At 40.6% G+C, this 13,462-nt stretch overlaps 1 protein-coding gene across 5 annotated transcripts in view; it reads right to left on the reverse strand.

The window, feature by feature from the left end:
• LOC105932807 (SH3 and multiple ankyrin repeat domains protein 1) overlaps positions 1 to 13,462 on the reverse strand; it is a gene marked incomplete at its 5' end in the record, with an annotated part of 55,738 nt that overhangs the window by 9,290 nt on the left and 32,986 nt on the right. For 3 of the 5 annotated variants that reach the window (XM_036133895.1, XM_036133894.1, XM_036133893.1), the window contains 4 exon segments: positions 3,890 to 3,970; positions 4,064 to 4,199; positions 9,848 to 9,972; positions 10,091 to 10,173. In XM_036133895.1, the coding sequence (XP_035989788.1) occupies positions 3,890 to 3,970; positions 4,064 to 4,199; positions 9,848 to 9,972; positions 10,091 to 10,173 (425 nt within the window). 5 annotated transcript variants of the gene reach the window in all.

Genomic DNA, 13,462 nt, shown 5'->3' on the forward strand with positions numbered 1-13,462 from the left:
CATCCACACTCTGGTCACTTTTCCTCATTCAAAATAATTTGACCCTGACAAACGTTTACCTGCGTGTTGATCGGATTATCAATCAGCATAAACCACCCGTTTCATTCGGGTTACAAATTTGTTCCAATTAATCCGATCACAATATTCCGATTCGCTTGTTTACAAGCCGTTTTTATTCTGATCGCCCCTTTATTATGATTACTTTTATCCATGTAGACGTAGCTTCATCCAAACAAGCCATAAGAAGTCTGGTTTGTAATTGGCAGCGAGGTGGAACATGATGCTTGAATCAGATACGACTAAAATGTAACAATGCCTTCTGCTCACCACCCTTAAAACACCATCCTCACTGTGGAACAAGGTGGTGGCAGCATCATGCTATGGGAATGGTTTCCTTCAGCAGGGGAAGAGAGTGATGTGTTCATGGTTTTCATATGGTAAAACGGTCCAGTCAAAGTCCAGAGAATCAGAAGCAAAACATTAAACCCGACGTTGACAGACACCATCCCTCCAATCTGAGCGGGAGTTATTTTGAAAAGAATGGTTAGAGACATAAAAACTGACAGCCAGTTATCTTTTCCTTCCACTTTAGTTTAATGCTCAGCTTTGTGTTAGTCTGCCACATAATCACGACAAATCCAAACCTGTGGTCCCAGCATGACAAAATGTAGAAGTACAAGGGCTAGGAATACTTTTGCAAATTACTCTTTACATTTTGACATAAATATGAGCAATTCATTAGTTTTATAATGATGTTAGAAAACAACTTGGCTACTTCTGTTTCTTTTTTGTAAATAATTATCAGTTTTCCCCCAAATCCTATTGCTTTTAAAAATAAATGTTGTTATAATGTAAAAAAACAACAACATTTGATTTATCCCTCTTTTCTTTGTATTTTTTATATGTTATAGTGATCTTAATAAATAATGATCACATACTTTCTGTGGATCTTTTTCACACATTTTTTATCCAGTAAACATTAAAGCCAGTTAGCTCAGTTACTCTTTAGACTTTATTGATTTGCATTGGATTTTTTCCTCCTGCTGGTGCTTTAGATTTGACTCTGGATGTTAAATCTGCCATAGTAAATGTTTAATTTACCACAGGGAACACTAATCTAATCAATTATGTGCCCTTCACAGTTAATACAATGCAGTTAAATTTAGTTTTCTAAATCCCTGTAATGTGATGGTAGAAGCAGTGTTTGTTTTAACTAATCAAGCTGAATCCAGACAGCTGATCATCATTCAGTGTATGAGAATACATATTTCCAGTTTAATTCCCATTAAAGCTTTAGGTTTCTAAACATTTAATTCTCATGTTCAGGTAGAAGGAACTGATAATTAGTGCAAATGCAGCTAAAGTCCAAATATAGACTCTGAAAAAGATGGAACAACTATTGACAAAGACCAATTTAGGAGACTATAAGAAGGTCTGGCTCACCAGAAGCAAAATCAACTATTTGTCAGAAAATCCTGAGTAGGACTTTGGACTGAATCCAGGAATAATTTAACTGAAAATGTTCCCGGAGTTTATAGTGAGGATGGTGACATCAGAATAGAGGGTTGGTGGGGTTCAGGAAACCTGTGCCAGTGGGCCAGACTGGGTGTTCATGCTTTGTGCAGATCAGGTGAGGTCAAAACACCAAGAGAAGGCAGGTAAGAGGAGGAGCTGTGGAAAACAATTAGGCAAAAGGTTCATCTTAAAGGGCCAGTTCAGAATTTTTAAGGGGGCTTATGTTATCTTACCTGCAGAATATAAGTTTCCTGGCATCTTCATTTAGTATAATTTTACTTTAGTTGGCCCCAAAGCAGACTTCTACCACCTTAAAACTTCAACTTAAAAAAAAAAAAAACTCCTAGCAGTTATTGCAAACACTACTTCATGACATTTTAACCACCTGCATTGGGTGGTTATTAACACAGGAGCTGCTAATTTTTAGCATGGGACCTGGAGTAGCTGCACTAATAATGATGCTCTGTTTAAAACACGTGAATAGAGCGAAACATGTCAGAAGTTTCCATTCAGTCACTGTCTGAATGGTACAGCGGTGTGAAAAGCAGCAAGTGGTTCACGTGAGATTGATGTTTTATTTTTATACTCTAACTAAATAAACTAAACTCAATATATTTTATTAATATTAAAACAGCCTTATTTATTTGGTTGTTTGGCTGCTTGACTGGAGCCTGTCTGTAACATGTTTGCTTTGTTTTAGAGGATTTGGGTGCTTGTAGCGCACTCTTATAATAGTTTTACGTTTTTAACATGAGTTTCAAGAGAGGTTGAGATTTGGGCTGGTTTTATGTTTCACCTTGTGTCAGATCTGGCAACCCTGCTTGGGGTTTTTGCAGTAGTGCAACGATCCAAGGCACAGCAGTTAGTCCACATGTGTGAATGGCTCAAAGAAACAAACATCTCGTCTGATTCACATGCTTGTGCATGACCTTAAAACAGGCTGTTTATGCTTGAAAATCTCTCAAATGTAGCAGAATTAAAACAATTCTGCAAAGAAGAGTGGCTCAAAGTCCCTACACCATGATGGAAAACACTCCGGTCTTGCAAATGCTTGATTGCAGTGGTTTCTGTCAAGCGTGGAAAAACGAGATAATCGCTTTTTCACATAAGGCAAAGTTGGTTTTGGACAGCTTTTTGTTTGTTAATAAATTAAATTGTAATTTGAAAAAAAAAATGTTTTATTCACTTGGGTTATCTCTGTCTTATTTTGAAATTAGTTTGATTATCTCCAACATTTAAGGGTAACGATGAAAGCAACAACAGAAACAAAATTTCAATTTAAACGTGAGGACAGATCAAAAGTTCATAAAACATAGTTTAGATTGTAGTTATCTTACTTTTGGCTCCACTAATCTGGATTTATACTGAATCAAGATGCCAAGAGAGTTATCCGCTGCAGGTAAGATATTAACGGCTCACTACCTTTTAACCTCACTTTGAAAAAATCTTCAATTATCCCTTTAAGTTTTAATTTGGTTGTTAGCAGTTGAGAATGGCCATCTGACGGACCCTAGCAGCTCTATCTGTCATTGTCTTTTATTCCCCAGCAGGTGCTCACTGAGCATGCTCAGAACCGCCCAGCAGAAGCGGTAAACACCAGAAGATTTAAGCCATCCGCAATTAAAACCCTGGCAAACATTGTGATCTGCGAGTGGGGGCGTTGACCCTCGCTTTGCACTCTCCTCCCACAATTTTGCCTCAAATAGAGATGGCTTAGCCGCACATAATGCTGTTACCATAGGAACAGACCAGGAGCAAAGTTAAATTACTCATCTCAATAATTTTATTCTTGGTGGGCTTTCTTCCAGAGGAATTAACAAAACTGTTCAACATAAGGAAGCCAAAAAAAAGGCACCTCTCCTCGGGTGACACCCGTTCTCTGACAGTGTTTGTGTTGAGCAGAGGGGCGGTTCGGTGGTCCTCTGCTGGGGGAGGACCAGGGAGGAGTAGGGGGTGCAGGAGGTTTAAAGGTAAGAGAGGCGGGCAGTGAGAGGGGGATCACAACGGTGGATGGCGACACTTTTCTGGCTGGGGTTACCTGTAGTGGGGGTGCTGGTAGTGACAGTGTGGAACCTCTGAAAAAACAGTGAAACGCATTGAGACCATCATCTGACGCCACTCTTCTTACTAAATAACTGCCGTCTCTCCTCTCTATCGTCTAAATTTATCCCCTGCTGAAGTTCGCTTCACACTTTCAGAATCTTTGAAAGCCCTGCGCTCTTGCTTTCACGCTGCCTCCATCGCTCCTTGGTACCTGAGTCTGTTTCTAACCAGCACAACGCCCTCCTTCTTTCTCTGCATCTCCATAGCAATATGGTCCTTCGTCCCTCTGCTTTCATCTGCCAAAAGAAGCTAATTTAAGCCTGCGTCTTACCCATCTCCTCCAGCTCTGAAGTCATTGATTTGGACCGCAGAGCGATAGCTGGAGTGCTCAGCTTCTTGCTCTGCTGTGGGACTGGAAGACAGGGAACGGGAGACGGCGGCTGCGGTCAGTCAAGCTGCTCAACGCGAAGCTTCAGCTGTTGCGAGTGATTACGGCGACGCTTACTTTTCTTCCTGGCGCCCTCCTCCATGTCAGGGTTGCGGGTTACCATGACCACCTTCACCATGAGGCTGTTGCCGCCCTGCCGGATCATATTGACGACCTGCCGATGGCCAACCTTCACGACGTTCTGACCATTGACCTGAGACACAAACCAATTATTAGTGTTTGACATCATTTTTACTACAGAATCAAAACCACACAAAGTATTCGCCCCATAAACTTAACAAATGGTTGCATCAGCCTCGGTAAATGTTAAAGGGACTAAACTTTTCCACTCATACTGACCCCCCAAAGTGCTGTACACTAGAGCCACATTCACCCAATCACACTCGTACATTTGTACACCGATACGCAGATTGGGAAACATCGACATGTGACAAGGGGAAGTTGGAATCGAACCCACAACCTTCCAGGTGCAAGATGACTATGTTGGCGGCTATGACTGAAATCAAGTGTTTGTGATAACTGGGTGTGAGTGTTTTACACCCTGTGGAGGAATGTTGACCCACTCTTCAGTCACATTGGGGGGTTTTCAAGCATGAATGTTCAGCTTAAAGTCGTGCCACAGTATCCGACTTGGGTTTAAAACAGGGGTGTCCAAATAAAATAACAAGCAAACAATTGCTGCTTTTTTGTTTTACCTGCTCTACAGAATATGAACATTTAAATAAACTAAATTAGACTTTCTGTACTTTGCCAATTTTAATAAATGACATCCAATCAGCTTTTAATGCACCAAAATCTGCATTTAAGCAAAATAGATTGGTTAGATGTACCTATTTACTATGAAATTAAAGAGCATGTAAAATGTGATTATTAAAAGACACATGTTTCGTGTTATATTTAACCTTCAATTGTAACATCTTAACTTTAAAATGTGCTGTGTGGCTAAATGTTTCTCCAAATGCAGTCGGAGGGCCGCATTAAATCAGCACAGGGGCCGCAAATGACCCCCGGGCCACACTTTGGATACGTCTGGTTTAAAGGGACCAGTGTGTAACTAATCTGGCTTTTAATTAGCAAAAATCAAGTATTGCTTTTATAAATACATATTCTGGCAAAGTCTAATAACATCACATCAAAAATGAAAGTGGTCTCATAACTTAGAATTAGTAGTTTATAAATACATAGATGTCGGTGCAGCCACTGGGAGGCGCCATGTTGTGTCGCTATTTCTGATTTCAGCAGCCGAAACGGGACAAACTTGTCAGCCGTACGCGTTTTCCCCTCTCTGTCTTCTATGTGAAGACGTGCTGTCAGTGGAGGAGTATTAACAAGCAAAGACGACCGTAGATCTTTCTATTTGCCGTTTTCTGCTGAAAAGGAGGACCATCCATACTCTTTGCCCAGCAAGATGGAGGAGAAAGTATCCAAGAAAAGAAAAAGTAGTAATAACCGGGAGAAAACAGGAGTCTAAATGGGCGCAGCTATTATTACCGTGAGGCAGCACGGACTCAAAACTGATGCGGAGGTTACAGCTTACTGCTGGACAGGTAAGTTAATTCAATATAAATATGAAGTTTTGGTGTTATGTTAGAAGCACTGCAACAGACTGGTGACCTGTCCAGGGTGAACCCCGCCACTCGCGACCCCATGAGGGATAAAGCGAGTAAGAATGGATGGATGTTAGAAACAGGGCAGCTACTCTGTCCTCTAGGCAGAGACGGCTCGTTTGTTCGTCTTGCCTCTCAGGGAGTGTGTGTGTGAGTGTGTACACGGAGGGGCGGAGGGATATCAGCCGGTTCTCTCTTGTCCGTAGCGTAGCAGTGTGACCGGGTCTCTTTATTCGTGTTTATAGTCGCTTTTTTAGGGATTTTTTAGGGAAAATAAGCGACTTCATATTCAGAAATGACAAGTCTGCTCTTCAAAAAGAACAGACTTGTCAACAGTGCCAAAAATCAAATGATAATCGTAGCTACTAGCTTTTAGCTTTTAGCAGTAGCTAATATATGGAGGACATGTTGACATTGTCACATTTATAACACTCCGTGGCTTCTGTAGTAGTTATTACGTGCTTAACGGCGAGATCGTTTGTAAATTATTTAGGGCGCCACTAGATGATGTCCCAGTGTGAAAATCTTACACACTGGGGCTTCAAGCCTGGACTTTGACTAGGCCACTCCAAAACCTTCAATTTGTTTTAGTTTTTAGTCGTGCAACAGTGGTCTTGCTGGTGTGTTTTTAATCACAGTCCTTCTGCATGGCACAAGTGTGCTTAAACCTCTGTTTAAGAAATGCTACCACTACTATCGGTAAGACGCTCACTTTCTGAAATGTTACGCCAGATGTAATACAACGCAGAGCTTCCAACTAGTTCCACTTTAGTCACATCAGTCCAAAGAATAGATCCCTTAAAGTTCTGGGGATCATCAAGATGGGTTTTGGCTAAAACTGCACAATATCAGAAAATCTTACAGTGTGATAATGTTAAAAACTGCAATGACAATATCAGGTGCAATTAATGCACATTTTCTGTGCTTCCTGTGCTCTGTGACCTTAAGCATTTTGGGCAAAGTTATTTGAGCATCTGCTGCCGTGAGTCTCTGACCAACTGTGTAAATATTACATAAGCAAATAAAATGCAGGTTCATAGCACTTGGAATATATTAGCCAACAGACATTTACAATGACAACATATTTGTGCTGCCTTAGTTTTGGGAGATGTGAGATGGGCTTTTATGTTATTTTTGGTCAACAGTGGCTTTCACCCTGAAACTCCCTCTTTTGCTATTGTTGAAATATGACCTCTGACCTTCACTGAAGCAAGTGAGGCCTGCAGCGTTGCTCTGGGTTCTTATGTGACATCCTGGAGGAGTAGTAGGAGAAAGTCTGGCAGGCACTCCTGCTGGGAAGGTTCTCTACCGTTCCATGTTTTCTCTAATTGTGGATAACGACGCTGACTGTCCCGCAACCTTAGAAATGTTTCAGTATTACATAAAGTTCAATGGCAGAAATCCTGCATTTCATCATCTCTTGGTTAAGATCAGGGTTTGAGGTGGTGTTCTTTATTTTAGGAAACAAAATCAGATTTAGATGGCAAGTTTGTGCACAAAAGGAGGGACTCTGTAGTAGAGATCCACCAATCCAGAGTCGCATATTGGCTCCAACATTGACTAATTAGATGGAACGACTATCGGATAATTGATGCCTCATTTCCTTTTTTAATTAGTATTATTAGAGCCGTATTTTTGGGATTTATGTGTTTATTTTTTTTGTTTATTGTATTATCTGAGAGTAACCGTAGGTGGCCTCAGGGTTAAACGGAGTCACAGGTAACCGCTCAGCAGGTGTGCTAATTGCCGCGGCGGACACATACAGTTTATGACCGTCGTCGTGGAGGTCATAATTCGCTGTTGATCACTGCGTTGTGGCAATTATATGAAGCCATTGATGTGCAAGTTCACTGTAAGGGTGCAACAGTAAATTTCATATCTTGTTGAAGAGCACAAAATTAATAAATGCTGTACAATCATAGAAGTGTTAATTCGTTGGATCCATGAGGACGACGCTTCAGCTAAGAGCCAGTCAGCAGCTCCTCATAGGTTAGGTTCGTTTTTGTTTTCCGTCATCAAGAACAAGTCACAGTAAATATCACCCACAGCAATGCAGCTACAGCGATCTGGTCACTTCAATTGTATGTTTGCAACGCTGGGTGCGTCATCACGCAGAACACACACAGCTGCTAGTGATGAGCAAACACAGAGCAACACGGAGCGAACGTTGGACCGAGCCAAGTCTGCCATTTGGAAACATTTCAACCGTGATACACAAACAGGTCTGCAACGAGGGGTGGTGATAAAGTTGGTGGATTAAACACCACAAACTTAAATACGCAATTTCAAAAGCACCATGCCAAAGAACATGCAGACCTTTTTTAAACAATGTTTTTGTCAAACCTGATGCCTTCTCTCACATGGCAAGATATACGGTTCATTCACTCAGCAGTAGGATCGGCCGATACGCTCACCCCAGGTACCGGTATTGGTTTGGAAAACCAGGAATGCTGCATCTTTAATATAACATCATGTTGTCAGATTGGTTCCTTTGATGTGTTTCCTTGATTTCTAAAGTCAAATGATGGAGTTAATCACAGCAAATCAAATCTGTTATTTGACGATTAAATCAGGATCTGAAATCTGCATTTTGTGTCTACCCAGGCTGGCTTGGTCAGGTATTAGAATTTGTGGCAATATTGAAGAAATCTGTATGGGGAAATAAAATGCTTTTCCACACATATTAACCTAAATCTTTCAATAAGTTGGGCTCAGTTAAATACCTCGTAACATGACATAACGTCTTGTTGTTTACCATTATTGACTACAGCTGGTAGTTTTCAAGCCATTTCTAAACAACAGCAGATACCAAGTTCATCAGTCTAAATAAAACCAAGTCATTCAGTTGTGTTGCCACAGGGCCAAGGTCCGGAAACGACCCAAAGCGTTTCCCCAGAGATGAAAGGAAACAAGAACAACGGCGGAGTCATGGTGAGAGTTTTAACTTCACTGTCAAGCATGGTGGTGGTAGCATCATGTCGTGGGACTCACTGCTAGGAGTAAAGGTGCATTGCACCAACTGGAATAACGAAGACGTTTTTTCCCTTTATCCAAAATCAACAGCTGGATAGTTGACACTCGGACACAGTTGGGTTTTCCAACAGGACGGCGATCACAAACCCACATTAAACCAGGCCAACACTAGGCACATTAAAGCCTGGACCTCATCTATACTGAAACATATTCCATATGATTATTAAAAATGGGGTTTGTGCCATGAAGATAATCAGTTTAAATGAGCTCTGTTAATTCTGACAGTCGATATCCAGCCGCATGGATACCTGAAGGCTGTTGGTGGTTACAGAAACTGTGTGGTGGAGATGCCTGTTGCTGACGGAAATTAAGCAAATATTAATGATGGAGCTTGTGCAGCCGTTTCATTGCATTTTGATGCTGTTTAACCGTTCCACTCTGTTATAAGAACATTTAACATAAATCATTAAAAGCCTTGAGTTTATATGGAAATCTATTTTAGCAGCACAGTATGACCAGTAACACGGTCAAGAAAGGCTCACACAGACATCTAAAATTGTCTCTGAAGGAGCTCTTACTCCTTAAAGTAAGGTTTAACGGAGGAATAAGTAATACTGACACCTACTGGTTCAAATAGGAATAACGCATACATGACAGCCTGCCTTTTCCTCAACGGTCTGTTGCTGCCGTAGAACCCCACAGATATTTTTGACTAACACAGGACAGGTACATGATGTTTTATTCTGTTCTATTTCTGGTCCGCTTCTATTACTGGCTTCCATGTTTGCTGCTGCTGCCTTTGCCAAGATAAAATACCAAATGCTGCGCTCTGTTTTGGGAACCCAGGGAACTTTCCCTGCTTGGCTCAGGGAACACGAGCTACACACATCACCGAAGCAGTTTCACCGTACCTCTACTCTTGACAGGAGACAATCCTGACTAAGGAGAGGAGAGATTGTTTATAGGAAATGTTACTTCCTTCCTGGGTGGCACATGAGGAAGATTTTGGTTAATTTTACATTATATTCGTACTTATTGCTCCTTTAACAGTACCAATACCTGAGGGCAATGTAGCTTAATCTATAAACCCAAAGTCATGTTTTTTGACTGTACCCAGAGAGAATTCAGCCATAAATTCAGGGATAAAATGCAGACTCCACCTTCCTGCTGCACAGCAACAGAGATCCTGACTCCACCAGCATGCAGCCCAATGTTAGTATTTTCAGCTGAAAGTCTAAATTATGAGAAAATCCCCCATCACCTCTATGAGAAAATCCCCCATCCTGAGACCGGCTCTCCAGGCCACACCGCCCTCGTCCACCGATTCCAGATACTGCAGGGCAGGGAAGGCTGGAGTAGGAGTAAACTCTTCAATAGGAGTTTGAGCTGGAGACACCATAAAATATTAAGATCAGCATTAGGTCTCCAAGAGGAGGCTGTGAAAGCACTTTATTGCTGAGCATGAATCAGTGGGACAACTTTGAGTCCCGCTCAGATTTCTTACCTTTGGCCCCTCGCAGCACAAAGCCAAATCCTTCACTGTCCTTCTTCTGCAGAAGCACCGTCTTCTCTTTGATTATGTAGTCGCTAGCAGAGAGAGGAGATGAGTCACACAGTTAGAAATATTACAAAACACAAAATAAAGAGAATACAGAATTAGTGAGTCTGGCTCAGAGCCTTTTTAATGGATGTTTTTACTCCTGTTTATCCATCAGTACTTAAACAACACCGCACTGCAAAAACGGGTCTAAAAATAAGTAAAATGTTTCTAGAATTTGTGTTTTTATCCTAGATTTGAGCAGGTAAATAAAATTATCTGCCAATGGAATGAGTATTTAGACCCCTAAAATAAGATAATTAGACATCCAAGACGATGGAAATGAGTTGTTCCTGTTTTAAGTGCAAACATCTTACTCAGATCATCTTATTTACCTGCTCAGATCAAGGACAGATACACTCATTTTAAGAGAATATTGCTTATTTTTAGTTCTGTTTTTTTTGCGGTGCGGACCCATAAAACATTCAGGGGAAAAAAAATCAAGTGGTTTTGTGCTCATTTCACTGAACTAATAACCGTCTTCCATGTGTGTGCTAGAAAGTTGTTGGCCTTGATCTGAACCAAACCATCAGTGCAAGGTGGCCACGAGGGATTGCTGCAAAGAGAGCGACTTATTTGGGTCGGGTCAGTAAAATGATGTTATGACACCTTGGATTACATTAAACTGTGTGTATTTGGATCTGAATCTGTCAAATTGGATTTTACTGCAATGAATTGGACTGATTATAATGGAATTAGGAACAAACTAGATTCTGTAGTATTTGGATTTGAACTGGATCCGTCTTGTAGGAGTAAGTTTTTTCTAACAATGTGGAACTAAATTAATTTGATTAATTTACACTGAAGGAACTTTTTTGAGGTTGTTTTGAGGTCTTTTCTGACTCGAAACATGACTACAAATAAATAATGGGTTCATGACATCAGTGTATTTGTCCTTGAGCAGCAAGTTAATCTGCCAATGGAATAAAATTAATATAGGAGTAACTCATCTCCATCATCTTATTTCAAGTGTAGTTTATCTAATTATCTTATTTTAGGTGTAAAAATACTCATTACATTGGCACATAGCATATTTCTCCTTAATTTGAGCAGGTAAATAAGACTAATTTCAAGAAATGTTTACTTATTTTTAATTCAGTTTTTGCAGTGAAGCCCCTGCAATGGAAAAGCTGCTATGTTTACTGTTTCTTTAAGACTAGACTGACAGATATTTTAAGTCCGACTCTTTTTTTCATCCTCCACTTGTCCAATTTTATCACCATTTCAACCAACAATGCATTATATGAATTCATGATTCAGTACAAAAACTTCATAAACCCTCAGAAAACCATTATTATTATTATTATTATTATTACAATAATTATGACGTATCACCGCTGTTATTAAAAAAAAGTATTTGCATTTTTATTAACTTTTGTTTGCTTATGAAAACTACCTCTATTGATTAACGTTTACATTAGTCTTGATTAATATGCACTAAAAATTCTTAAAAAATAGCATTTGATAAAACATGACTTTACATAATATGAGATGTTTTTTGCATTTTCTGAGTTCAGTCTTAAAAAAAAGACTTTTAACCAACAGTGACAATAATTCAAAAACTTTGACTCCTTGTCAGAAACTTATAAAGACATCGGATCCTTTCACATTGTGATTTGTATATTTGCATTTTCTGATACTTACTCTAGTCATCTTAAAAGCCTGTAAATAAATAAATGAGGCAAACTATAATCAACAATTAAAAAAAGAGATAATAAAGTTTGATTTATTCTATTCCTGATCCATCTGTCGACAGCTGGATTTCACCTGATGGTGAAAAGCTGCAGCTCAAAGCTGCCAACAGATGCGTTTTCTATTCAGCATAAGATGCACATAAAAACTGTTTGACATGCTTTTGATGCTGGGATTAGCTGCGCCTCACTTTCCTGAATGCTTCTGACATTAAACCCGGTTTCTACCAGAACCGCCGACAGGACATGCTATATGCGGTACTGCCTGTTGCCTCAGCAACAGCTAGAAGTGGACGCAGGGAAAGTCGGGCAGGTCCGCACGGCGCAGCCAAGCCGCCTGATGGTAAACCATTAGTCACCGACAGCAGAGAGCGGGCGCTGCATGCTTACAGGTGGAGCTCAGTGTACAGCACCGCTACAGCAGAACCAGGTGGAACAAACGATGTATCCGCCGTGTAATGAAACGTGCATTTACTCTACTGAAATAACTACAGAGTGCTTTAGCAGAGTCTGATTTAAGAGGAAAAATACTTTTCCTCCACTCAGCTAGCCTTGTCTTGGGCTTTTCTCGCCTGTTACAAAAACTCCACTGGAAGACCGAGCTGTTTTTCTCCGAGATGGCAACTTATTACCTTTGTCAACATCTATATTGGTTTAAGAGGGAGAATCCTACAGGTTCTGCAAGCCGAAACTCCACACTAATCCAGACTAGACATTCCAGCATTCATGGCTTTAATTAGTGACACTTGTGGCCTTTATTCAATGTATTTCAGACATAAAATGGGTAAAAAGAGGAAAAGACAAGCAGCAAGGGAACTGAAATTGGGAAGCAAACTCTGGGTTAAAGATCTCCTGCCGTGCTACCAATTTGGTCATATGTGGAAAATATAATAATCAACCCGTGTTTACCATAATCTAACCACATTTATACATTTCAGTCACATCCATCCATCCTTTTATCCCTGGTTATCTACACAGGAACATGTGGGTGGGGCGTAGGAGAGTCCATCTCCAGGGGAGGCGGGTTCACCTTGGACAGGTCGACAACAGAAGGGACACAAACTGATACCTAAAGGCAATTTAGAATAACTAGTTGATCTAATGTTCATGTTCCTGAACTGTGGGAGGAACCTAGAATACCTGAAGAGAACTCGTTTGGAGGACATGCAAGTTTGAGACAGAAACTGAGGTCCTGGATTCAAACCCAGAACCTCATTGCTGCAAGGCAACAGTGAAAGCCTCATTAGCCACACTGACACCTAATTGCTGGTAAAATTGTAGAATCAAGAAACCAGGTAAATCAAACAGTGGTGAACATGCCGAGGAACGGCCGACCCTCTTAAATTACTCCAGGAGGGCATTAATGACGCGTCCAGAAGGTCACAAAAGATCCCAGAACAACAACTATAGCTGCGCAGGCTATAGATCAGGTTCATGATTGAGAGGCTGGGAAACAATGTCATTATTTTGAGAGTTTCAAGGTGAAAATCGATCCCCCGAGACATTTGGAGAAATATTTTGAGGTCCGGCAAGAAGAACGTAGAACTTTATGGGAGATATAGACCTGCCTTACAACTGAAAAAGACAA

This window comes from Fundulus heteroclitus, unplaced genomic scaffold (assembly GCF_011125445.2).
Source record: "Fundulus heteroclitus isolate FHET01 unplaced genomic scaffold, MU-UCD_Fhet_4.1 scaffold_698, whole genome shotgun sequence".
NCBI lineage: Eukaryota > Metazoa > Chordata > Actinopteri > Cyprinodontiformes > Fundulidae > Fundulus > Fundulus heteroclitus.